Below are 25,184 nucleotides of genomic sequence, written 5' to 3'. Positions count from 1 at the left end.
CAAATATTAGAGAGCACTTCTTGCAGTTTAATAGGCATGGCATTGAGATAAATGAAAGAATGGAATTGTTTTAAAAACTTGTAATTAAACTACTTATTTTCAAAGTAATAACCTCTTCCTGCTAATTTGTTTTTAAATTTTGTTCAACATACTGTATTTCTCATACTTTCCCAGAAATACCCAATCAACCAAAGGACAGTGATTACATACTAAAAGGTACAAGGAGTATAACACAAGTAATTCACTATGATCCACAAGAAATGTTAAGCTTTTTTTGAAATCTTATGTTAAAAAGTTATACATGTTTCATATTCAGTATTATAATATACCCATGTTGATTTTGGTGATGATATATTCCTTCCCCATTAAATCTCAAGTAAAATTATGTTCCAGAAAAGCATTCCACAGCATTCCCTCTTGTGGTAAGCATAAGAAAATGTTTCCTTTTTTGAAAATGCCCAGAAAGTGGGTCACTGTGCCATCTATCACTTGTTCCTTGGTGTCTTTGTCATCATTTTGTCTTTTACCCGCCTGGCAACATCTTAGTTATGCAAAGCTAATTTAAGAAAAGTTAAATTGGATTGACACTGAGTTGGATAATAATTATACAGGGTGTGTAGCATAGATATATAAGTTAAGCATAATTGATTAATCTTGTAATGTTCTGTTTATTTGATTCTGGAAGACTTACTTTGTTTCTAGTGTTTAAGTATTAAGATATTTAGATGGCTTTATGTGGGTAATAGGAATGTTTGGATATGCTCATTTTGTTTTCTGTGGCCTATCAAATCAGTAATTTTTGTTTCTAATTTAGAGATGGTCGGATGCTGTTTGACTACCTAGCGGACAAGCATGGTGTAAGTGGTATTTTAAAAATTTCCTAATTTTCCCATTTATAATTCATTCTACTTTAAATCATTGTTAATGCATTTAATGGCAGTTGTATTCATGTTGGCAATGATTCCACAAATCTAACAAAACATATTTAAGTGATATATTGGTCAATAAAGGGGCTCTTTCTTATCTTTAAAAAAAAAAATTTCTTTAGGGCACCTGGGTGGTTTAGTCGGTTAAGTGTCCCAACTCTTGGTTTCAGCTCAGGTCATGATCTCAGTGGTTCGGGGGTTTGAGCCCTGTGTTGGACTCCCTGCTGACAAGGGGGAGCCTACTTGGGATTCTTTCTCTCTCTCTCTATCTCTCTCAAAATAAATAAATAAATAAATAACACTTAAAAAAAAATTTCTTTAGTTGTCCTGTTTCAATAAGGTTAATTAAAGAATAGTGCTGTAAAGACAGGTTTGTGGCTTAACAAGAATACAATTTCCAGATTGACTTATTAAATATATGATATGTTTTCAAAACATCAGTTTTTAAATTGGTGCTGATAAGAAAATGAGATGCTTATACTTACCTTTATTTTTTTATAAATATTATTTTGAGCGAGAGTGTGAGCGCAAGTGTGCTTGTGAGTGAGGTGGGGCAGAGAGGTAAGGAGAGAGAATCCTAAGCAGATACCACACTCAGGTCATCATGGAGCCCAACATGGGGCTGGAACTCATGACCCTGAGATCATGACCTGAGCTGATATCAGGAATTAAGGGTCAGATGCTTAACTGACTGAGCTACCCAGGCGCCCCACTTAAACTTACCTTAAATCATAGAAATTCTCAAAACTTTTTATTTTTCCTAGAATACTCAAGTAATAGGTACCATTTATTTTTGATGGATTAACAAATAAAGATAGAACTAAATTTGAATTAGAAATGCTTTGAGCAGTAGAATTAAGTAATACTTTGGCTGCCTTGTGGAATATAGTAGCTCTTGACATTATCGAGGTTTTCATAAATACCAATAAGGGAATTTTATTGTAGGCTTTTCTAGTCATCTCCCAGTCTCCCTTCCCTTGTGTTAACTCAAAGCATAAGGATTTACATATAATTAATTCTTTAACTTGCATTCAAGTTTTATCTCTCATTTAACAATTACTTTGGCAGGAGGTATGCTGACCACTGTGCAAATTATTCTTTCTGGTTTCCATATAGAATGTTTGGTGTATTTGATAATGTTCTAGTTCGGAGTCCTTCTCTTAGATTTCTTCACTTTCACTTTGCTTGCATTGCTAATGTTAATATTTCGTGTCATTTGGAGGCCAGTTTTCACAGAGAATTGAAGTTTACTGTACATATTATTTGTACAGAATCACAAGACTGTATAGGGATGCATATATTTGGTAGTTATCTAAGCTCATTAACCAGCTGGGAGACCTTCCCACTGCAATTCAGATTTGGATTGCAACAAATTAGGTATTAATAGAATTTGTAACTCTTTGAGACCAGAATTGTGAATGCTAAATCCACCAATTCCTAACATGTTTTAAGAGTCATATGTATTTCTGATCATGGATTTTGTTTTTGTATTTTGTGACACTTGGCATACACAGAATTGACTTCTAGGGACGTTTAAAGGAGTGAATGGTTTGAATTTTAAAACTCAAAGTTAGAAATAGAACTGATGCTTTTTCTTTTCTTTTTTTAGTTTAGGCAGGAATATTTAGATACACTCTACAGGTATGCAAAATTCCAGTATGAATGTGGGAATTACTCTGGAGCAGCAGAATATCTTTACTTCTTTAGAGTGTTGGTAAGTAATTTTTTTTTCTTTCAGATTTTGTAGGTTTTACTTGCTTTGTCAAAACATGTCTATAGATTTGAGTCTGTACATTAACTTTTCAAGAATTCTTAGGGAAAGGAAAAAATAAAACTTTTCCTAACAAAGAACAAATAGAAATAGGAAAGCTTATATCAGGACCTCAAAATTTGAAGAAAGATTTAACTTGTCCTTGAAATCCAAAAGTAGGAGCCACTAATTTGTTATTTTATGTATAATTGTATGATTTTAACATTAGCAAAATTCTATCAATTTGTTATGTTACTGTGCAGCACAGTGAGCAGCACATTGTGGGTACTTAATAAATATTTATTGAATAAATCCATTATTCCTAACTTTAATTCATTATTTTATGCCGTATATCTCCCTTGAGTTTGTTTTAAACACTATGGAATTCTTATGATATTTGAAAAAAAATTACACCTTAATAGTAACTTTTTTCCATTTACTTCTGTACTCAGCTGAGTTTAGAATATGAAACTCTGTGTGTGTGTGTGTGTGTGTGTGTGTGTGTGTGTGTGAGAGAGAGAGAGAGAGAGAGAGAGAGAGAGAGTGTTTAATGTAGGAGGTAGGTGAGTTTAAATGGTATTATTAGAGCAAATTTCTAACCATAAAGAATCCTGTTTGTTATTTTCATTTGGCTATTTGACATGTTCCTAGATTACTGCCTTTTTAAAAAATTTTCAATGTTTATTTTGAGAGAGACAGGGATCAGGGAGGGGCAGAGAGAGAGAATCCCACGCATGTTCCCACGCATGCTCCATGCTCTCAGCACAGAACCCATAGCCTCATGTGCGACTTGAGGAACCATGAGACCATTACCTGAGCTGAAATCAAGAGTTGGACTCTTAACCAACTGAGCCACCCAGGTGCCCCTAGATTTTAGGGCTTTTGTTTGGGAGGAAGGAGAGTTCCATGAAGCCACAGAAAAAAATCAGCATTTGAAATGAAAAGATCTCTTTCTCATTTTGCCTTCTGTGTAGGTAATTGTATTAATAAATGCCTTGTGGAGTTATCAAAATACCCTTGTTTTAACTAACTTCTCATTTGAAGAATTACAATTTGTTACCTTGGGTTAATAAGCAAGTACCTAAGTCTCTGATTTCTCTAGTTAATCCTAGATGTTGGGAAATGATCTCTTAAGACAGGGACTTGACTGTTTTCTAACCTTGGAAGAGTCTGTTTCTTCTGTCTCTGTTTTCTGGTGCCTTTCTTTTTTTTTTTTAGCCGCATATGTCAAAAGATGTAGGGCTGCTATCTTTGGTTGTTTTCCAGGAAATTAAATTTTCTTTTGGGGGGGAGCAGGGAAAGGGAAGAGATTGATATGTTATTAATTCAAATAATTCCTACACTTAAAAAAAGTACTTAGAGAACTTCATTTTTTAAAACTACCATCTATCCTTCAAAGAAATAAAGATTTTCAGTTTATTTCCAAGTTTGATTTGAAAAAAAATTATTTTTCTCTTGCTCCCGTTTGTGAATATTCTTAATTTGCAGATTAGCTGTGGTTAGCTTGCAAGTGCATTGAAGGTAATCAGTGATGCTAAACTTGTAGTGGCTTATCAGAAAATTCCATCAGTTTTACTTTGAATATTATGAAGGATTTAGGAGAGCAAAAGTTGATTACTTTGGAAATGTAAACAGCTTAGACCAGGATTGTAAAATCAGAAGCCTGATATGATTACAGGTACATGAAAAGAGTTGGTTATTCATATCATTTGTTAATGCTGGGAGTGAATTTTGAGAATGAAGATTTAGTGTCATGTTAGAGTTCTAGCACAGTAAATTTATTGTTGCTGGTCAGTGAGTGAATGTGCCATTTTGCTAAGACATGGAAACTTAAGGTAACTGCTGGAAATCCAGATATTGAAACTCTTCTAGCATATCCATCCTTGAAAGCAGGTCGGTATGAAGAGCCAACTGTAATGACATGGACTTGAGCCAGAGTAGTACGCATGAATCTTTGGGGATTAAGAAACTTTCTATGCTGTTACAAAAAAGCTTTTATCCTAACAAATATAACATTCTAGTCTTAATAGTATATTATATGTAGTAATATTTTGTAATTAGTCTGACAATTTCTACAAATGCTCGTGAAGTTTTTATACTTATTTTTTTTTTTTTAAATGTGAAGATCTAAGTTAGTTTCCTAACTTAAAAAAATCCTCAATTTTAAACCTTAGCATTACCTAACAGGTCTTGTGTTGGAACTCAAATGACATTTGTTAGGTGATTGATTACCATGATTTGAGCACAAAATCAATGTTTTACGTTAAGAGCAGTTAAACTAGAGTGATTAGATAGTGCTTAGAAATTAGGTGAAATTTATTTTTAAATTCATGTCCCATCTGTGTGACAAGACATTTGAGTAGCTGGGAGTTGGTTACTTTCTGTTGGCATATTGATGGAGGCTAACAAAGCTAAGTTTTAAAAAATGAATAATTTTACTTCTCCTTTTCTTTTGTTTGGATAGGCATTACTATAAAATGTATGTATATGTGAAATCTTGTTAATAGCAAAGATTAAAAATCCTGGTTTTGATTTGGGATGAATAATGTCAGTGTTTTACATGTTAGTTATTTACTTTTATTTTTTTGTAATAGCCTTTTTTTTTTCATTTCTAAATTCTTGTCTGGTGGTTGGGTATTCTTTTAAATCTATAGTTAGGGAAACATAAGATATGAAAGAACCATTGTAACTATGATCTGAGATTAGAATTTGACTCTCCAGGTGACCTATTGTAGGTCAGTGTTGTGTAAATTAAAGCAGTGTGACCTCGGAATCTACCTTTATTTTTAAAAAGTTTGGTGGTTTTTAGAATACATCAAGCAGTGTTTACATGCACCCTATATGGTTGTACTCTGAGAAATGCATTAATTTGGAATGAAATGGTAGAGCAGATTTAGTAGGAATTTTTGAACGTTTTTGTTTTAAAAGTTATTTTAAAAAATTAATAAAAGGTGTTAACACTGTATTTTAATTATTTTGTGAAAATCTGCCTTCTCTGTGGCCTCTGACTCTAAAATATAACCCTCCCTTCATCCAGCAGCTATTTGAAATAAAAGTGATTTTAAGATGCTAGAACTATTTGTGATCATATTTTACTAGCATGGGTTTTTGTTGTTTTCACTCAGAATTTTAAATTTATCTCCTGTAAGTACATGCCATTTGGTTTAAAGGTACTTTCCCTTGACTTAAGAAAGCTTAAGTAGTGATGACTTTTGGAAGCTTTAGGATCTTAGGTGATGTTTTGGGTCTGATGTGCTCTGTTTGATAATGTTGGTGTAAAAGATGTTTGGGGCACCTGGGCGGCTCAGTTGGTTAAGTGTCTGACTCTTGATTTCGGCTCAGGTCATGATCTCAGTTTTTAGTTCATGAGTTTCAGCCCAGTGTCAGGCTCTGCACTGACAGCATGGAATCTGCTTAGGATTCTCAGTCTCCCTCTCTTTCTGCCCCTCCCCTGCTCCCTTGCATGCTCTCTGTCTCTCAAAAATAAACATTTTTTAAAAAGTTGTCTGTTTCATATTGATTTTCAGATACATAGATTATCACATTTTAATACCAAACTGGGTTGTGTCTTAAATTGGTTGTGTTTTGGAAACATAAATAATAGTGTATCTTAAGATTGATGGCGTCTTAAATTTGATAAAATATTCCTCAGATTTTAAAGTAAGGATCAAACATTTTATCCTTTATAATTTGAACAGTGATTTTATGGATTTTTGTAAATCAATTTTTAAATTTCACTGAGTTTTGACAAATGCATATACTTGTACAACTATCACCATATCAAGATAAAGAATATTTCTGTTAATGCAGAAAGACCCATTATGCCCCCTTGTAGTCACAACTCACCCTGATTTTATCCACTGATCTGTTGTCCATCCCTGTAGATTAGTTTTGTTTGTTCTAGAATTGTATGTAAGTGGGATGAAATATGTAAGCTTGTGCCTGGCTCACTTTGACCAGCAAGTTTTTAAGTTTCATTTCTGTTACTTGTGTGCTTCAGAGTTGATTCTTGATGCGCCTGGGAGGCTCAGTCAGTTGAGCATCTGACTCTTGATTTCAGCTCAAGTTATTGTCCCAGGATCTAGCCACACATTGGGTTCTGTGCTGGGTGTGGTGCCTACCTAAGATTTTTTTCCATCTGCTTCTCTCCCCAACTCACACGCACGTGCTCTCTCTCTCTGTGTGTCTCTTTGTCTCTCTGTCTAAAAATAAGTAAATAAATAATAAAAAAGTGTTTGATTCTTTTTATTGGTGCATAGTGTTCCACTCTATGACTATACTAGAATTTATTTGTTGATCATTTGGATTACTTCCAGTTGTTATCTTAAAAATAAAATTGCCATGAATATTCAAGTACAAGTGGTATGTTTTTTTGTGGACCTATATTCTAATGATAATAAGAAGAATCAGTGGTTTCATGGATATGTTTCAAAATTTAATTTATGAATTTAGTGTCTGTTATTAGAGTTTGCTAAATGTTATTCAGTATATTTGAGTTAATTACTGCTGTCAAAGTCCTTAATAGGTGTTTTGGCCTTGTGACTCTTTTCCATCGGTGACAAGAAGAGGTAGGGTACTCTACCCTTTTGTAGGTTTAGATTGTGGTATAAATTTATATCTTTCATGATTAGAAGTATAACTTTGGGGATGCCTGGGTGGTTTAGTCGGTTAAGCTTCAGGCTCTTGGTTTCGGCTCAAGTCATGATCTTGCAGTTTGTGAGATAGAGCCCGCGCCTGCCTCCGCACTGACCAGCATAGAGCCTGCTTGGGATTCTGTCTCTCCCTCTCTGCTCCTCCCTGCTTGCGTGCACACTCTCTCTCTCAAATAAACTTAAAAAAAAAGTTTAATTTTGGGGGAATTAGGGTCTCCCATGTGTCAGGTTCCCCTCTTTAATTAAAATGGAAAATATTTACCTTTATAGTGTTTTTATTAGGATTATATATGAAAATTAACATTTATTGCTCAGTATGTATACCTTTGATTATTATTATTATTATTATTATTATTATCCAGTAGACCTGCTTTTCCCTCTGTCTCTTTCTGACCCTTTTCATTTGTGTCATAATTTGGATATTTTTTTCTAAAAATAATTTTTCTAAATTGTGAATAAAATTCACAAGTCTGGATTTGCCACACATTCATTCCAGTGATTTTAACAACAGATTTCCTTTGAATCTAACTGGTTTCCAAAGTTTTAGGTGCCTAAAATTTGATTAGTGTATAAATTACCAAAAATGGGTTAAACTAAAACACTGGTGCTGTGTCCTAGTTTTAAATCACTCTTTCTGATTTAGACTGAATATCAAATGGCTGAGGTTTTTTTGTAAATCAAGTTAAATGGAAGCTGTTTGAATCAGTTTAGCCAATGTGAACCAATAAGAACTTAGATAATTACAGTTTGGGGTAGAAAGCTACAGGTCTTTTAGTAGGCAAGATAGATATGTAAAGTATAAAATGTACAGCATCTTTTTTTTCCAGAGTATTCAGAATATAATTAATTATGATTGCCTAAACAGGTTCCAGCAACCGATAGAAACGCTTTGAGTTCACTCTGGGGGAAACTGGCCTCTGAGATCTTAATGCAGAATTGGGATGCAGCTATGGAAGACCTTACACGGTTAAAAGAGACCATAGATAATAATGTGAGTTACATTTTTCCATGGTGATTCTCTGAAATTTCTGTGTGACCTTCATACTTTCTGATGAGGAAAACACTGTGTACTTTAAAAAATAGAAAGGTGGGGAGAGGAAGGAAACTGTTCAGATTAGCTTTTGTTGACTTGACATACAACTCACAGTGGGTTAGTGGATTGACTAGTTTCACTGAATCTCCTTGAGAGAAACTATCAAACTTCTTTTGGCTCTTAGAGAAAAGAACTGTTTTCATTTCTCTTACAGGTACTGTGCCTTTTTTATTTGTACAGTGTATTTATTTGTACGGCGTAATGCTATTAGTGCCATCTCAGTAATAAGTCCTCAATAAGACAGTTTTCATCTATAATTATTTCTAATAAAAGCACTTATTATGGAGTATTTAGTTCAGTCTGCTTTTAAAATGTTTTCTGAAATGGGTATAATTTACAGCTTCTGGCTTAGCAGAATTATTGAATTTATCTCTCAGAACAGGGAGATAATTTCTAATGTCGAGATTTGTGCAGATAGTAGAGGGTCCAGGGGTTAGGACTTTGATCGTAACGGCTCTAGGGTATGCCTCAGAAGGTTCTCATTTTTAACTAAAATTCTGAGATCAGTGTTTATTCTTTTATTCTCTTGCCTCTTTCTCATATTAATATTTCCTATATACTTATTTTTTAACTCTATAGTCTGTGAGTTCCCCACTTCAGTCTCTTCAGCAGCGAACATGGCTCATCCACTGGTCTCTTTTTGTTTTCTTCAACCACCCCAAAGGGCGTGATAATATTATTGATCTCTTCCTTTACCAGCCACAGTAAGTTATTTTACTATATAATTTGGTTTTAGTCATATGAAATAATACGGATTTTTTTTTAAACTTAAAAATGTACTTCTAACATTTGAATTTGTTGTCAACCTTTTTTCCCTTCATGTGGTAGATTTGCTTATTAAAGTTTACACGTAACTCTAAATTTTTTGAAAAAAGTATACTTTAAGTTCATTGAAGTGCTATTTAGTGTGCTTCCTGGGCCAGCAGCATAGGCATCATGTAGAATCTTAGGCCTCGCCCTAGAAAAACTAAATCAGAATCTGCATCTTAACAAGATCCCAGGTAATTAATATATTAATTAAAGCTTTAGAATTAGGGCTCCATGCCAAATTACTAGAAGAAATATATACATCCTAGAATCCTTTATATCATCATTGCTCCATTATCCATCTTTTGGTGATGAGAAATTTACTGCTTTATGAACATTGTTAGCTATATCATTTTTTTAAATTTAGTTTTCCATTTGAGCTTAGGTGCCTTTGAATCTTCTTATTTGCTTAGAACACCAGAAAACAAGACTGCTTTGTGAAAACACTTCAGATATTTGAAGATAATTTTTCCTTATCTCTTCTTTCAGGCTAAATATCTATGGTTTTATCAATATTTAATTTTTCAGACTCTTTAGTATTTTGGTTGCCTTTCTTAGATAACAATGCCAGTTTATCCATAGCCTTCTTAAAATATGAATCTTCAGAATTCTAGGTTTGTTACTTAAGTTTTATAGGTTACTGGGGCAATATTAGCTTCTTGACCTGTACATGTGCTTATATAAATATAGCCCAAGATTGCAATAACACTTTAGCATTTGTTTCATGGTATGCCATATATTGACTATCTTGTTAGCTAAACTTGATATAAACACTTGAGCCATAGGTTTTGTTATATCTTACCCTAAATGAAGATGTAGTTCTATTTCACTTGATTTTTGTTTATTATTGTCTGTCAAATTATCAGATTTTAACATTTTTGTCTAAAATGCATATTTATTTTAATTTATAAAAGTATACCTCAGAAATAGTTGGTGTAATACCCTTCTGATACAAAACATCAGTGAAGATTGAGCAACCTGTTTTTAATTTTTGTAATTTTCAGTCTTGAAAATAATATCTGTGGCAATATATTTGGATAAATTGATGAGATAATCTAAACTGAGTCCCATTAATAAATGTGACTTTGATTAATAAATATACTTCAAATGCTCATTTTAGTAAGATTTTTCAGACTAATATATTTGACCTCCTCAGTGAAATTGTTACTGTAATCAGTAGCACTTTGAATTTAAGAGAAATTAAGTTGTTAATGGTAATACAGATAAATAATATTCAGCGAACTGAGAAATGCCAGTAATTATTTTTATGGAAAATTAGGGAGCCAGTTTTAAATGGTGTATATTCTGTTCTCTGCATTAGATGCTAAATGTTCCCCTGAATTTGGTAAAAAGTACTTTTAACAGAAATAGACCTGTTTTATTTTACATTGCAATGTAAATTGAATATTAATGTATTTAGTCAGTATAAATGACATGGTGACCCAGTATGTTAAAACTAAACATGGGCAGAGGAGTTTTTGAAACAGGAAATTATGTTTTTCTTTCCTTGAAAAAAAGAAAAAAAAAACCCTACATGGCATTAGGTAAAAAACAATTTTTGATCTTTGCCTGCATCCCATTTTAAATATAAATGACAAGAGGTGAAAATTTATTTTTTATAACATTGTATTTATTTTTCTATTTGAGATATTTTATAGTATTTTATAGTATTTAAGCATGCCTTCTAGATTCACGTTATTCACTAATGTGTTCATAATAGCCTCATTCTTAGCTGTTATACCTTAAAGAAATCATATTTGTGGGAAATTCATTATTAAAATTATATATATAGTTTTAAAATTATAATTGTATTTGAATATTATTTGCTGTTTGTTAGATGCCTTGATAAATTGTTTATAATCTGGAAAGTTATATAAATCATAGTCTGTATGTTGAATTAAGTAAAAGACTAATGCAAAAGATTAAAAAGACAAAGCCCAAAATAACTGTAAACTAAAATAAGATTCTACAAGGTGTAATACTTGTTCTGGCTTTTAGCATAGAAAGCTCAGCAGCTTTACTTGGTAGTGTCTTAAAGGTAGATTTATGAAGATCGAAGCTGAACCATCCTCAGAAAGACTGATGTGTAAAACCAGAATACCATCAGTAATTTATGAGAAGTGTAAGTAGTAAGAGTTCTCACCCTATAGGTTTAACACATAGGAAGCTGTGTAATAAACATAAGATTGCTTTATGAGTACTTAGAATCAGAATGCAAAGTTTAATTATGTGGGTGGACTGTTAATGGCACCATCAGGTTAAGCTGGCCTAGTATATCTATCTTCACAATAGGACTATTGCACTGGGGCCAGATCATGAACATTTTTTTTTTTCTTTTAACGTTTATTTATTTTTGAGACAGAGAGAGACAGAGCATGAACGGGGGAGGGGCAGAGAGAGAGGGAGACACAGAACTGGAAGCAGGCTCCAGGCTCTGAGCCATCAGCCCAGAGCCTGACGCGGGGCTCGAACTCACGGTCCGTGAGATCGTGACCTGAGCTGAAGTCGGACGCTCAACCGACTGAGCCACCCAGGCGCCCCAAATCATGAACATTTTTGACATATGTTACTCTCAACATTTGGATGGGCATTTCCTAGATTTGCTTTTTTATTTCTCTTTTCTTGATTCCATTTCAGATCAGTACTTCTCACTGTGCTCCTACCCCCACCCCCCATTCTGATTTAAGTATGTTAATGTCTTTTATCAAGTTCTGCTCAAGTTTTATTTGGTAGCTTTCTCTTACCAGAGATTAAACTGATTAATCTCCCTCTGCTGTGGTGAATTGTTTATTTAATCCTCTCAGGGCAGTGATTCTTGAGAGGTACCTTTTGGGAAGTACTTTTGTGCAATCATTACATTTTAGAAAAGGCTTATTTACTTGTGATACTGACAATTACAATCTATCTCATGCAGTGATTGAGACACAACAATAATGGACAAATCTGGAGTATCCAGAAAAATGACGAGTAAATCATTGCAAGAAATTTGGGAATGTTGATTGGTAAAATAGCTACATATCTGTTTTTAATGTTAAACTATGCATCTTTTAGAAAAGATGTTTTCTAAGAATTTCACACAAGAATTAAGGATATATTTCTTGTTATTTATGGAGATTTAAGCAAACATGCATTCAAATGAGAAGAGATTAAAAATAACACAAACATTAACATTTTGTCTCTCTCCTGATTAATAAAACCTGTAAGATTGTCTTAAGAGTTGATTGGTATCCCCAAAATCAGGTGTGCGAGGATGAACCTGCCATGAAGAGCAAATTTAACCCACACTTTGGCCTGTAATATGTGGCTATAATCCTGACACCTAGGGGATGGGTTAAGGATAAGGGCAGCTCTTCCTAAATTAAGCCATTGGAATCACTAGGAATTGGCTTTCCAGGGTACTGCTTATTAGTAGACCCACTCTTCTGTGTTTTTTGCAGTTACGTCTGTATTTAGAAAGGAACATTAAATTAAATAGGTAGGCTTTTTGAATATTTCCAAGTAATGAAAAGCATGCAAACAAGAAAAATAAAAGTATTCAGGGGCGCCTAGGTGGCTCAGTCGGTTAAGTGTCTGACTTTGTCTCAGGTCATGATCTCACAGTTCCTGAGTTCAAGCCCTGCATCAGGCTCTTTGCTAACAGCTCAGAGCCTGGAGCCTGCTTCAGATTCTGTGTGTCCCTCTGTCTCTGCCCTTCTCCCGCTTGTTCCCTTTCTCTCTCTCTCTCTGTCTCTCAAAAATAAACATTTAAAAAAAAAAAGAAAAATAAAAGTATTCAAACCCACTGTGAAAATTATGTAATACAAACAAGAGGGAAACAATACAGATTAATTCCTGACAATTTTATGGCTCATATGAAATTTTAAAAGCATATGTTTAATTCATTAGTAGAACCGTTTGTTATGGATACTAGAAATACAAAGGTAGTTCAGTTGAGATTACAGAAAGTGTTAAGATAAAAATCAAACTTTTCAAAAAGCAAATAATGCAAAAATGTAGATTATTTAAAAAAACTCCAGTGTAGTTAACATACAAGGTTATATTAATTTCAGGTGTACAATATATTGACTCAACAATTCTATACATTTCTAAGTGCCCATCACAATAAGTGTACTCTTAATCCCATTCACCCATTTCACCCATCTCCCCACCCACCTCTCTGGTAGCCACCACTTCTGTATAGTTAAGAGTCTGTTTTTTGGTTTATCTCTTTTTTTCTTTGTTTTTCTCAAGTTGCACTTGAGTGAAATCATGGTATTTCCTTTCTCTGAATGATTTACTTCACTTACTGTTATGTTGCAAATGGCAAGATGTCCTTTTTTATGGCTGAGTAATATTACTGTGTGTGTGTGTGTGTGTGTGTGTACTACATTTTTTCTTTATCTACTTAACTTAGGCTGTTTCCATAACTTGGGTGTTGTTAATAATGCTGCAGTAAACAAGGAGTGCATATATTTTTTCAAATTAGCTTTTTAATATTCTTTGGGTAAATTATTGGATCAAATGGTGATTATATTTTTAATTTTTTGAGGATCATCATACTGTTTTCCAGAGTGGCTACAGCAGTTTGTATTGCCATCAGTAGTGCATAGTTCTTATATCCTCGCAAACGCCTGTCGTTTATTGTGTTTTTTATTTTAGCCATTCTGACAGGTGTGAGGTGATACCTACTTTTGTTTGATTTGCATTTTTTTTTGATGAGAGATGTTAAGCATCATTTCATGTTCTGTTGGCCATCTGTATTTTATTTTTACTTATTTTTTAATGTTTACTTATTTATTTTGAGAGTGTGTGTGCACACGTACATGCTGCGCTGGTGGGGGAGGGGCTGAGAGAGGGAGAGACAATCCCAAGCAGTCTCCACACTCAGCACTTGATCCCAAAGCAAATTATGACCTGAGCTGAAACCAAGAGTCAGGTGCTTAACCAACTGAGCCACCCAGGTGCCCCTCTTTTACCCATTTAAAAATTATTACTATTATTACTACTACTATTTGGTCTTGAGTTTGAGAAATTTTTGGTAGATTTTGTATACTAAGACCTTTATCAGATATATCATTGTTCAGATGTCTTCTCCTAGTCACTAGGTTGTCTTTCAGCTTCTCTGATTGCTTTCTTTGCTTTCAGAAGCTTTTTATTTCAATGTAGTGCCAATAGTTTACTTTTGCTTTTGTTTTCCTTGCTTCAGGGGCCTATCTAGAAAAATTTTACTATGGATGATGTCAGAGAAATTACTGCCTGTGCTCTCTTCCAGGATTTTTACGGTTTCAGGTCTCATATTTAGGTCCTTAATCCATTTTGAGTTTATTTCTGTGTATGGTATAAGAGAATGGCTCAGTTTCCTTTTTTTGCATGTGCTTGCCAGTTTTTCCCAATACTGGTTGTTGAAAGAGACCATCCTTTTCCCATTGCATATCCTTGTCTCCTTAGTTGAAGTTAATTTGACCATATAGTCGTGGGTTTCTTTCTGGACTCTCTGTTCTGTTCCATTGATCTTTGTGTGTGTTTTTGTGCCAGTACCATACTGTTTTGATCACTAAAGCTTTGTAGTATATCTTGATATCTGGGATTGTGATATCTCTAGCTATGTTCTTTTTCAAAATTGATATGGCTATTTGGGATCTTTTGTGGTTCCATATAGATCTTAGTATTATTTGTTCGAATTCTGTGAAAAATGCTAGTGGTATTTGGACAGGGATTACATTAAATCTGCAGATTGCTTTGGTAGTGAGCACATTTTAACAATAGTTGTTCTCCTAGTCCATGAGTATGGAATATCTTTTATTAGTTTCTTTAATTTCATCAGCGTTTTACAGTTTTCAGAGTACAGATCTTTCACCTCTTTGGTTAAGTTTATTCCTAGGTATTTTATTATTTTCGGTGCACATGTAACTGAGATTGTTTTAATTTCTCTTTCTACTAGTTTGTTATTAATATATATACAAATGCAATGGACTTCTGTATATTGCTTTTGTATCCTATGGCCTTATAGAATTCATTTATCAGTTCTAGTAGTTTTGGTGAGTCTTTCAAGCTTTATATATAGTATCATGTCATCTGCAAATAGTGAAAGTTTTATTTCTTACCAATTTGGATGTCTTATTTCTTTTTCTTGTCTGATTGCTGTGGCTAGAACTTCTAGTACAGTGTTGAATACAAGCAGTGAGAATGGAAATCCTTGTCTTATTCCTTGACTTTAGGAGGAAAGCTTTCAGTTTTTCACCAATGAGTGTAATGTTCATGTTAATCCTTGAGTTTTTCATATGTAGTTTTTATTATGTTGAGATACGTTTCCTCTAAACCTATTTTGTTGAGGGTTTTCAACATGAATGGATGTTGTACTTTGTCAGATGCTTTCCCTGCATGTATTAAATGATCATTATGGTTTTTATCCTTTCTCATTGATGTAATGTATCATGTTGATTTATTTGCAAATATTGAATCACCCTTGCCTCCAGGAATACCCACTTGATTGTGGTGAGTAATTTTTTTGTACTGTTGGATTTGGTTTGATAATATTTTGTTGAGAATTTTTGCATCTATTTTCATCACAGAACTTGGCCTGTAGTTCTCTTTTTTAGTAGTGCCTTTATCTGATTTTGGTATCAGGATAATGCTGGCCTCGAAGGATGTATTTGGAAGCTGTCCTTCCTGTTGTATTTTTTGGAATAATTTGAGAAAAATAGGTATTAGCTTGTTTAAATGTGGTAAAATTTTCACCTATGCAGCCTTCTAGGATTTTTGATTGTTGGGAAGTTTTTGGTTACTGATTCATTTTCAGTGCTGGTAGTTGATAAGGTTTGCATGCGTCTCTTGTGGGAGCCTACAGCCACTTGAGAAAACTCCTGCTGGAGGGAGTAGGCACTCCTTGCTTGCAAGGTCCTAGCTGGTCTGCTGTGGGAGGTGGTCTACAGCCTCCTGGGAGGGAGACTGGCAGAGCTGGAGGAGGTGGGCTTTCAGAAGAGGGTGGACCGGGTGAGGATGCAAGTGTCAGGAAGCGTTGTGCATTATCTGCTGTGGGAGGAGACCCGGACCTGGCTGGAGAGGGTGTGTCCACAGGAGAATGTCTGCGCTTGACACCATGTTAGCCAGCTAGGTGGAGAGTGTTAACGGCACTGGTTCCTTGCAGGTGTCCAGGTACCTAGGCTGGGAGGCAAGGGAGGGAAATGGCCCCTGCCAGCTCCTTTGTTCCTAGAGAATTCTCCCATGATTCCTGCCCTCCAGCATAGGCCCTGAGATTAGTAAACAGATCTTCCTCCTGCATACCCCAGGTGTTTTTCAAACTGCTGCTTTTATGCTGTATCTCCTAGGAGCTGTTTGTTGTGCTGTCTCTTTTAAGGGTGGGGACTCTGATTCCCCTCTCCTGGCTCTCCTAGAGCCACACCACTGCATTTTAAAATTTCAGGTGTTGAGCCAATGTAACAGGTCATGAAATTTCACCCTTCTGTTTTTCAAAACCAAATGTTATGGGAGTTTGTCCTGCCTGTTCACGCTTCTGTGCCTGGAGTGCTTGGTGTGAGGGTCCTTTTCTCTCCATTCTTCACGCCCAAGGCATCCCTCCATTTTATGGACAGTCCCTTAGGTCCCTTTAGCTCCCACCCACGTCTCTGCTTTTTTTTACCCATTTCGATGAGGCTTCTTTTCTACATTGAGCTGTGGAGAGTCTGTTCTGCCAGTCCTTAGGTCATTTTCTGGGTTATATACACTGTTTTGGGTATTACTTAGTTGTATCTGTAGGATGAGGTGAGCTTGGGATGTTCCTACTCCCAAAGGAGTAGGAATTCCCCAGAACCCCTCCTAAAAAGTAGATCCGTATATGTGCTGCCAAAGCGAGCACTAAAAAAAAGTAGATTTGTAAAAAATTTTAAGGTATGGTAGAGAGGTTCATGGTTATAGAAACCCTTAAGCTATTCTAGATAAATAGGTTTAATTCTTCGTTTATATTTCCATATTTCATATATAAAAAAGAATACATTTTGCCACTTAAGATGTAATAAGGTTAAAAAAGTATACATTTTATAGATTGTAGTTTCTGGGCAGAATACAGTGAAACTAGAAATCATTCCAAGTTGTAAAAATAACAAAGAAGACAATAAATGTTAATCATGAAACTCTGTCAAAGAAACACTTAGATTAATTCATAGCTTTGATTACTTACTCAGCTTTTAAAACCTTGATTGAAAGTACAGACAAACACAATAAAGGTGATGAAAATAAAATTACCAAATATATAATGTTGAAATTATTATTATATTAATATTAAAACTGATAATTTCATTTCAAGAATAAAGAGTTAGCAATGAAAATGGGTTTGTATGTCAAATGATATAATAAAAATTATAAGGAATACTATATATACTTGCACAATACTTTCCAAAACCTGAAATGCTCCAGGTGACACACCTTATCACATCCGTTAAATGAGGATGGAATTTTGAGGTGGTTTTGCTTTGTTTTGTCTTTCAGTGATTCCACTAAAGGATTATTGGCCATTTGGGTACATTTTAAAGTGTTATGTGTATATAGGGAGATAGTCATCTGTCTTTGTAAGGCAAATAGGACTCTGTTGAAATATCTAGTAAGAGCTTCAACCCCCCCCCCCAAAGAGTCAAATTAATGTAAATAACAGAGGAGCTATTCAATGTTAATTAAAAAAGAAAGTTGACAAGGCACCTGGGTGGCTCAGTCGGTTAAGTGTTCTACTTTAGCTCAGGTTATGATCTCACAGCTCGTGAGGTTGAGCTCTGCATCAGGCTCTGTGCTGACAGCTTAGAGCCTGGAGCCTGCTTCGGATTCTGTGTCTCCCTCTCTCTCTGTCCCTCCCCCACTCGCACTCTGTCTCTCTCTGTCCCTCTCTCTTAAAAATAAATAGTAAAAAAAAAATTTTTTTTAAAGTTGACATTAGAATTGTCTTTGGAATGTTATTGCTACAAGTGAATCACACTTAAACTTTTTGGTCTTGAAACCTTTTCATGCTTGAAAAGGTTTCATGGTCTTGAAACCTTTTCATGAAGAATTGTTGAATGTAATTTTGTCTTTATTGGCTAAATGTATTGATATATATCTATACCATATGAGATAGTAAAACTGAGAAGTTAAAAAATATATTTTATAATTGACGAGTAGTAAATTGATTACGGTTGATTTTTTTTTTTTTTTTTTGAAAAATAACTTAAAAACAATTTAATGAGAACTGTGAATGTCACGGTTTTACATTTCTGCAGGCTTTTCACTTGCTGGCATGTTAGATTTTCCTATCTACTTTAATCCTTGATGTTATTTTGTTAAGAAAATCTAGTCTCACATATATGTAGTTGGACAAGAGCTGTTTTAATAACCTTTTCAGATAATTGTGAATATTCTTTTTTGCTAATCTAACAAAACTCAACAAGTAGTAATATTTTAAAGTTTATTATAATGTGGAATCTGAAACCTTATTCAGTTTTTTGGATTCTAAACTATACTGGTATTCTAAACTGTAGTGGCCCATCTTGCTCTTTAATGGATCTTGTACTCATGCTTGACTTTATAACATCATGCATTGGTTGTTTGGGAAATCTTGGATCATTGAGTTATGCAGGTATTCCAGATATGTTGACATACAATACCAAAAAAAAAAAAAAATCACTCATTAATATCACCACTAAACCTATTAGAAAAGGTTTAAAGTATTGGAAAGTAGTCAAGCTCTTTGTGACAGGTATTTTCCAAAATTCTACCTTTTTGGGAAAGCTCTAATTTTATCTTTTATTTTTCTGAAAGTTTAGGCTCACTTTATTTTCTAGAAAATGTCTACCAAATACCCAATTCTGAATAGCTTTGGTTTATCTGTCATTCTTTGTTTCAAGTAAAAATAGTATTCTGTGAGGAACACAGTTAAGCATACAGTTCAATCATATAGTTGTCCTTAAGATAACTGTGACAACTACAGTATGCAGCAGAAGAGCATTACACATACTTCCTTTTGTCATACAGAATATTATGAAGGTTAGTACACAGGGATTGAATTTTTTTTTAATTAATAATCTGTACTACCTGATTAAGGACATAGTTGAAACTGGCTTTTTTTGTTTTTGTTTTTTTAACTGTAAGAGTCTGGTAGTGAAAAAAAAGTGATTACTGGTATAGAATGATGCCACTATCTTGATTTGTCCTAAGATACTCAAAAAAGATTTCATTTATTTGTTTGTTTCCAATTCAGTGAATTTTAGTGACTTTACCAAGTGTTGCAGCTGTCACTGTAAATCAGTTTTTGAATAGTTTCAACTCCCCAGTAAGAACTTCCTGACTGTGAAACTTTTTTTTTTAAACAGAAACAGCCTGTTAGCAAAATGTGGAAAATAAACTACTCCAGTAATATTACAACTTTCTTTTTTTTACTAAAATACTGTGCTTATTCTTTTCACTTGCCATTAGATCAGGTTATCATCATATTTTCTCCCTCATTAGTAATGTCTTCCTGGCTTGTTTTGAGTTTTACTTGATTCTCACTTTTTTCAAATGAGAATATACTCAGTTGGCTTGACAGATCGTTTATTGTTCAGTTATTTTTCTGGATTTTATATTCTTTAAGTAGAACAGCTACTAGTAAGTGTGTTACTGTCATTTGTATGTCTATATTCAATGTGCTTTTCAGTTGTCTTTGATAAATAGTAGAAATTAGTGGAGAAGGTATATTCCTGTTTTCCATTTCTAGTAGCACAGTAATAACAATTCATTGTGTTTTGCTGGATATATTAATTGATAAAATTGTGTTAGATTGATAGTTTTTTATAGATTGTGGACTTTAGGCTTTTTTTTTAAATATAAAAGTACTTTGTTGATAATTAATACATTTGTTCTTGAAGTGAAAGTTTAGATGCCAGTGCAGGTTAAATAAAGTATCTTGCATCATATATATTTCCATTTCTGGCATAATTTATTCTGAATCTAAAATGGAGATGATTTACACATTTTAAAAATGTTGAACTTTTAAATGTAACATTATATATAAGATAAGGTATCTGGTTTAAGATAGAGAAGTGTTCATAGGCTATTAGAGATGAGGCTTTGCCACCAAATGTAGATGCTATTAAAGAATGTTTTTGTAATACAATGCTCTAGTTATTACTCTCCAGTTGTAAAAAGAAAGATTCAAAGTTCAGTTTGAATTAAACACTCCTCTGAATGTTTAACACTCAATAAAATAAATATAAAATAGTAACATGAAATAACATAATAAAAATAACATAAATACCCTAAGAAATTGCAAGTTTTACTTTTATAGTCCACTGGGTGGTATTCAGAAGTTGTCAACTTCTAGTCATTCCTGCTAAGAAAGCACTTTTTCATGTAGGTATTTTACCTATTCTAGCTCAGGATAATGGCCTTTTAAGGTGTCCATCTAAAAAAAAAAAAGCAAAAGTAAAATTTCATCCTTTGAGGTTCTAGTAAGTGCCCTGCCTTGTTTTTTTTCATGTTTTGTTTTGTTTTGTTTTGTTTTTTGTCTGTCTTTCCAGAAATGCCCTTATTCTCTTGTTTGTAAGTATTCAAGCCTGCCTTTTTTCAAAATCTAGCTCAGCTTTATTTCCTTAAGTCCTGTATATAGTGTCTACTTTATGTTTGGTATTTAATTATTTAATACCTGTAAAATAAACAATTTATAATTGCTTTAATTTTCCTACTATAGTATAAGCATATTTGAGGGCAGAATTTTTATTCTTTATTTCTTGTAGCATGGGCACATGATAGATATTTAATTTTTTTTATTTTGGGAAATTTTTCTTTTGATTACTAAATGATCTAACTTGCAGTTAGAAAACACTGTAAAAAAACTTTCATAAAATTGTACAATTGGAACAGGGTTGTACTAGAGAAAATAATATACAAAAATATCTTTAATTACCTATTATGAAATTATACTTCAGAATACAATAAATATTGATGCTCTTATTTTTAAAAAAATAATAAAGTTAAATTTCAGAAATAATGGAGTTACAGCCTCTGTTCTTAAATAGTTTATAATCCAAACAAATAATAAGAAGTAGCTTAACATTTAACTAAGTACAGATGTATTGTGCATTATAAATACACTGTAGGTATCACAGCTATCAGTGAGATCTGGAAAAGTTAGAAGAGTGCGGTGAAGATGAAAATTGACCCTTAAATTTTAGTTGACAGAAAAGGAGATAGTAAAAAGAAACAGAACAAAAGAGCACAGTGGTCATGTGTAGACTGTTAAGCACATCTGTGGTTTTGCTTGGATTTAAACTAAAATACATCATCATTGATTCAACAAGATTGTAAATTTTTAAGATGGTAAACTAACTTCATAAGAGTTACTCTCTTAATCTGCACTCCCCCTTTTTATGTATTGATGTGTGTAGATTCATATACATACATACATAGGAAGGATCACTTCAGTTCTAGAAGATAGGGAGTCCCTGCTATGTTGGGAAGTCCAGAGCCACGGTAGTGCTATATACTGGAAGTCTGGACTATGGACCAAATCTGGCCCATTGCTTTTTTCCTTATGGCCTGTGATCTAAGAATGTCTTTTACATTTTAAATGATTGAAAAAAGAATATTTTATGACCTGCAAGTTATATGACACTACAGTTTTAGTGTCCATCATAAATTTTTATTGGAACATAGCTGGGTTCATTGATATACATAGCATCTTTGGCTGCTTTTGAACTATAAGGGGGAGTTGAGAGTTGTGACAGAGATCATGCATTGTTGCATTCTTGTTGCCTCACACAGCTACTCAGTACACTATGAATCCCCATGATGCTGCAGTTACGCTCGGCCAGTGTTTCAAGGGTCCTGAATATTGTCATACTGCAACATTTTATTCCCAATGCATACTCATGTCAAAACAAGAAAAGTCGACTTCAGAGGTACTCTTAAGGCACAGTGGAGTGGGATTACTTTGTATTGAATTAGAAAGCAAAGCATTAAACTGACACTATAGGTATGCTGAAAGAATATATTTTAATTCACATTGCAAGACTGTAATATTCCAACTGACAGCAAAGCAACTATCAGAAAAACTAGGAAATTTAAAGCAGAATATCTCCTCATGGCAGAATTTCCTCACAATTAATGAAAATGAGGCTTCAAGCAAAGTAAGTCTCTGAATGGCCATGCAGGGAAAGCCATTTTACCAGTGGTGATTCTAAATCATGTTCAGTTGCAGCAGCCAAAGAAATAATGTCCAGAAAAAATAGACGTGTTTAAAAATATTAGCTTTTTGGTGAGAACAGTTACTCAAGAGTTGAAGATATTTGGAGCAACATCAATAATCAATTAAAAAAACAAGGCATATGATTTTTAGTGATTTTCCTTGGCTCTTGATGGGTTAATAGATATTATTAGTATGGTTTGAAGAATCATAGCTGGATTTGAAGTGACTGAAGAATACGCCTTTATGAATCGTCTGTGGAATAACTACAGGTGAAAATATTTTCAAAGTTGGTAAAACACTAATTTAGTACAACCTGAAGTGGAATCTGCAAATATATGTGGAGGGAAAAATGAGAAGTGTTCAAAATACGGTTATTCAGTACATTGTTCGTCTCTAGACACTTTGTGGAAAATAGTTGAATCTGTGGTGTAATTTTGAACCATTTTAGTCAACTGTGAACTTCATTTGTTCATGTGGACTTAACTGTGTTCAGTCCATGAACTTTTGTCAGAAACAGAATATCCTGACTTTCTCTACTTAACCTTTAGATAGCTTAGTAATGGCAAAGTTTTAATGTGATTTTTTTTTTTTTTTTTTCTGCTCAGGGCAAGATTGAAATTTTTCTGAATGAGAAAAATTGCCCTCAATCTTTATTATCAAGCCTTGGGTGGCTCTGGAAAGTAACTTTTACTGTAATTTGTTATTGTTTCTTAATTCACCCTAAAATATTATAAATATAGTAAATATTATATTATTTATAATATATTATAAAAATATAAAATATTATAAATATTATAAATATTATAAATATAGTATTTATTTGAAGAACTATATTGCAGTATGTTGTCACAATGATGACAACTAACATAGCATGAATAACAAGTAATGTCCAAAATTTTAAAAAAGGTAATGTCCAGTGGCTTTATCTGTTTGCCTTTCTTTCACATGTTAAAACAAGAAGGGAAACCTTCGTTCCCACACAAATTTGCAGCAGATACATTTTTCAAGCTCAAATTGCAATTCCTGAACTTTTAGGCCTCACTGTAAGTACAAAGGAGATTTCCATTTCAAAATTCATTTAGCTGTGCTATTGAATTGGAGATGATTTATCTGCAGTGTAATGATATGCTAAAGGGCAATATCATAACAAGAATTTGACAGAATTCCATAATGCCTTTCAGGTGATAAATATGCTAAATTAAAATCATTTCTGTCAGTTGATATCAGCATTTGGTAGTACTAGATTCATGAAAAACATTTATAAAGACTGAGTATGTAAAATTTCATTATAGAACAACAGTTACAGATAAACATTTGCAACTAATTTTAATGTTAGGGATTTGTAACTTTGAATGCAATTAAACAAAATTATCCCCAATAGATAATTTCTGTTCTCATTAGTAGATGAATTACAAAAATTATACTCAACAATTAATATTTTGACTAACATATTTTGGAAGTTTGTTTTCTTTTCATATAAGAACCTGTACAGTATTCTCAATTGTGCCTCCTGACCTGCAAAACCTAAAATATTTTGCAAAACTTTTACAAAAGTTTTGCTAGCCCCTACCATCTCAAAAAAAGTGAGATACAATTTCCTAAGAAGTTATCCTTCATTAAAAACAATGAAGATATACATGGTGCAGTGATATAAAGTTAGGATAGGTAAAAATAAATATGTTTAACATCTTAGACAATAAACTTATAGTTTTTTAAGCTGTATGGATAAGTTTATGAGTGAGTTCCAGAAATGTCTACTACAATTATTTACTTCAAAACTGATACTGAGATAAACAGTCATCCTTGTGCTTGTGCATGAGATCTCTGGCAGGAGAGTATTGAGACAAACAATTGTTCTGAACAGATTGCAATGTAAAAAGTTTCTGCCTAAAATTCAGGCTTAATTTTTCAGGTGATGAAACTTTTAACTGATGTTAGTTATCTTTTCCTAGAAGTTGTTTTATTCTTGAGTGTTGATTGTTTTTATACCCTGCCTTGTTTAGAGGGAATATAAGAAGGGACTAAATATTATTGTTAGGTTATTATTATCAGATTCTAGAGTCCTCTAAGGAGTTCAAACAACATTTTGTGGAGAATCTACAATGTGGTGAAATACAAAGATTTATTAATATAGTCTGGAAGAATTTGGAAGATAAGGTATCTGAGCTGGATCTTGAAGGACACCAGAGTTGAGGATTTCAGAGGGATGTGTTTGGGGGAGCAATCCATGTGGAGTGAACTTTAAGAAGTGAGAAAACCAGGAAGTGGTCAATGATGGTCTGGTGGGAGGTGGAGCTGGATGGGTACTTTGGGGTTTATATATAGCCAAGAGGAATGGACTTTATTGACAAATATTTCCAAACCTGGCATAGTGCCTGACACTTAGAGGTACTTCTTGAGTAAAAATTAGGGAGCTATTTAAGGAAATTGAGCAGGAGGAATACAGGATAAACCCCAAATGACAGAGGGTGGCCAGCTGCTGATCATCAGAATAGCAGGATTTGTTAAATATTAGCCAAGGCCCTGCTGACATTTGTCTGACATCTAATCCTTCCTTTCTAATTCCCAGTGCTACCAATTTAACCAAAGCCTTATAATACTATAACAGTTTCCTTCTCCCTGTAGTTTATAGACTTTCATCCTTTGAATCTTTAATTTGTTTAAGTGCCTCATTTTCTGATTATGAGGACTTATTTGAACATAGAATGTTTTCATACATTTTTTTTTAAAAGGTGAATGACTGAGAGTCATAGCTTAGCAATCTTTTGAAACAGACTGACAGTGTATATAGGGG

At 33.7% G+C, this 25,184-nt stretch overlaps 1 protein-coding gene across 2 annotated transcripts in view; it reads left to right on the top strand.

Moving 5' to 3' along the window:
* EIF3E (eukaryotic translation initiation factor 3 subunit E) overlaps nucleotides 1-25,184 on the top strand; it is a 246,618-nt gene that overhangs the window by 200,305 nt on the left and 21,129 nt on the right. For both annotated transcript variants that reach the window (XM_042973572.1, XM_007075834.3), the window contains 4 exons: nucleotides 815-857; nucleotides 2,536-2,640; nucleotides 8,194-8,319; nucleotides 9,001-9,125. In XM_042973572.1, coding sequence (XP_042829506.1) covers nucleotides 815-857; nucleotides 2,536-2,640; nucleotides 8,194-8,319; nucleotides 9,001-9,125 — 399 coding nt within the window. The remainder of the gene's footprint in view (nucleotides 1-814; nucleotides 858-2,535; nucleotides 2,641-8,193; nucleotides 8,320-9,000; nucleotides 9,126-25,184) is intronic.

The sequence above is a fragment of the Panthera tigris genome, chromosome F2 (genome assembly GCF_018350195.1).
Source record: "Panthera tigris isolate Pti1 chromosome F2, P.tigris_Pti1_mat1.1, whole genome shotgun sequence".
NCBI classification, from domain to species: Eukaryota; Metazoa; Chordata; class Mammalia; order Carnivora; family Felidae; genus Panthera; species Panthera tigris.
The sequence above is the reverse complement of the archived record's forward strand: the minus strand, read 5'-3'. Positions and strand labels throughout refer to the sequence as shown.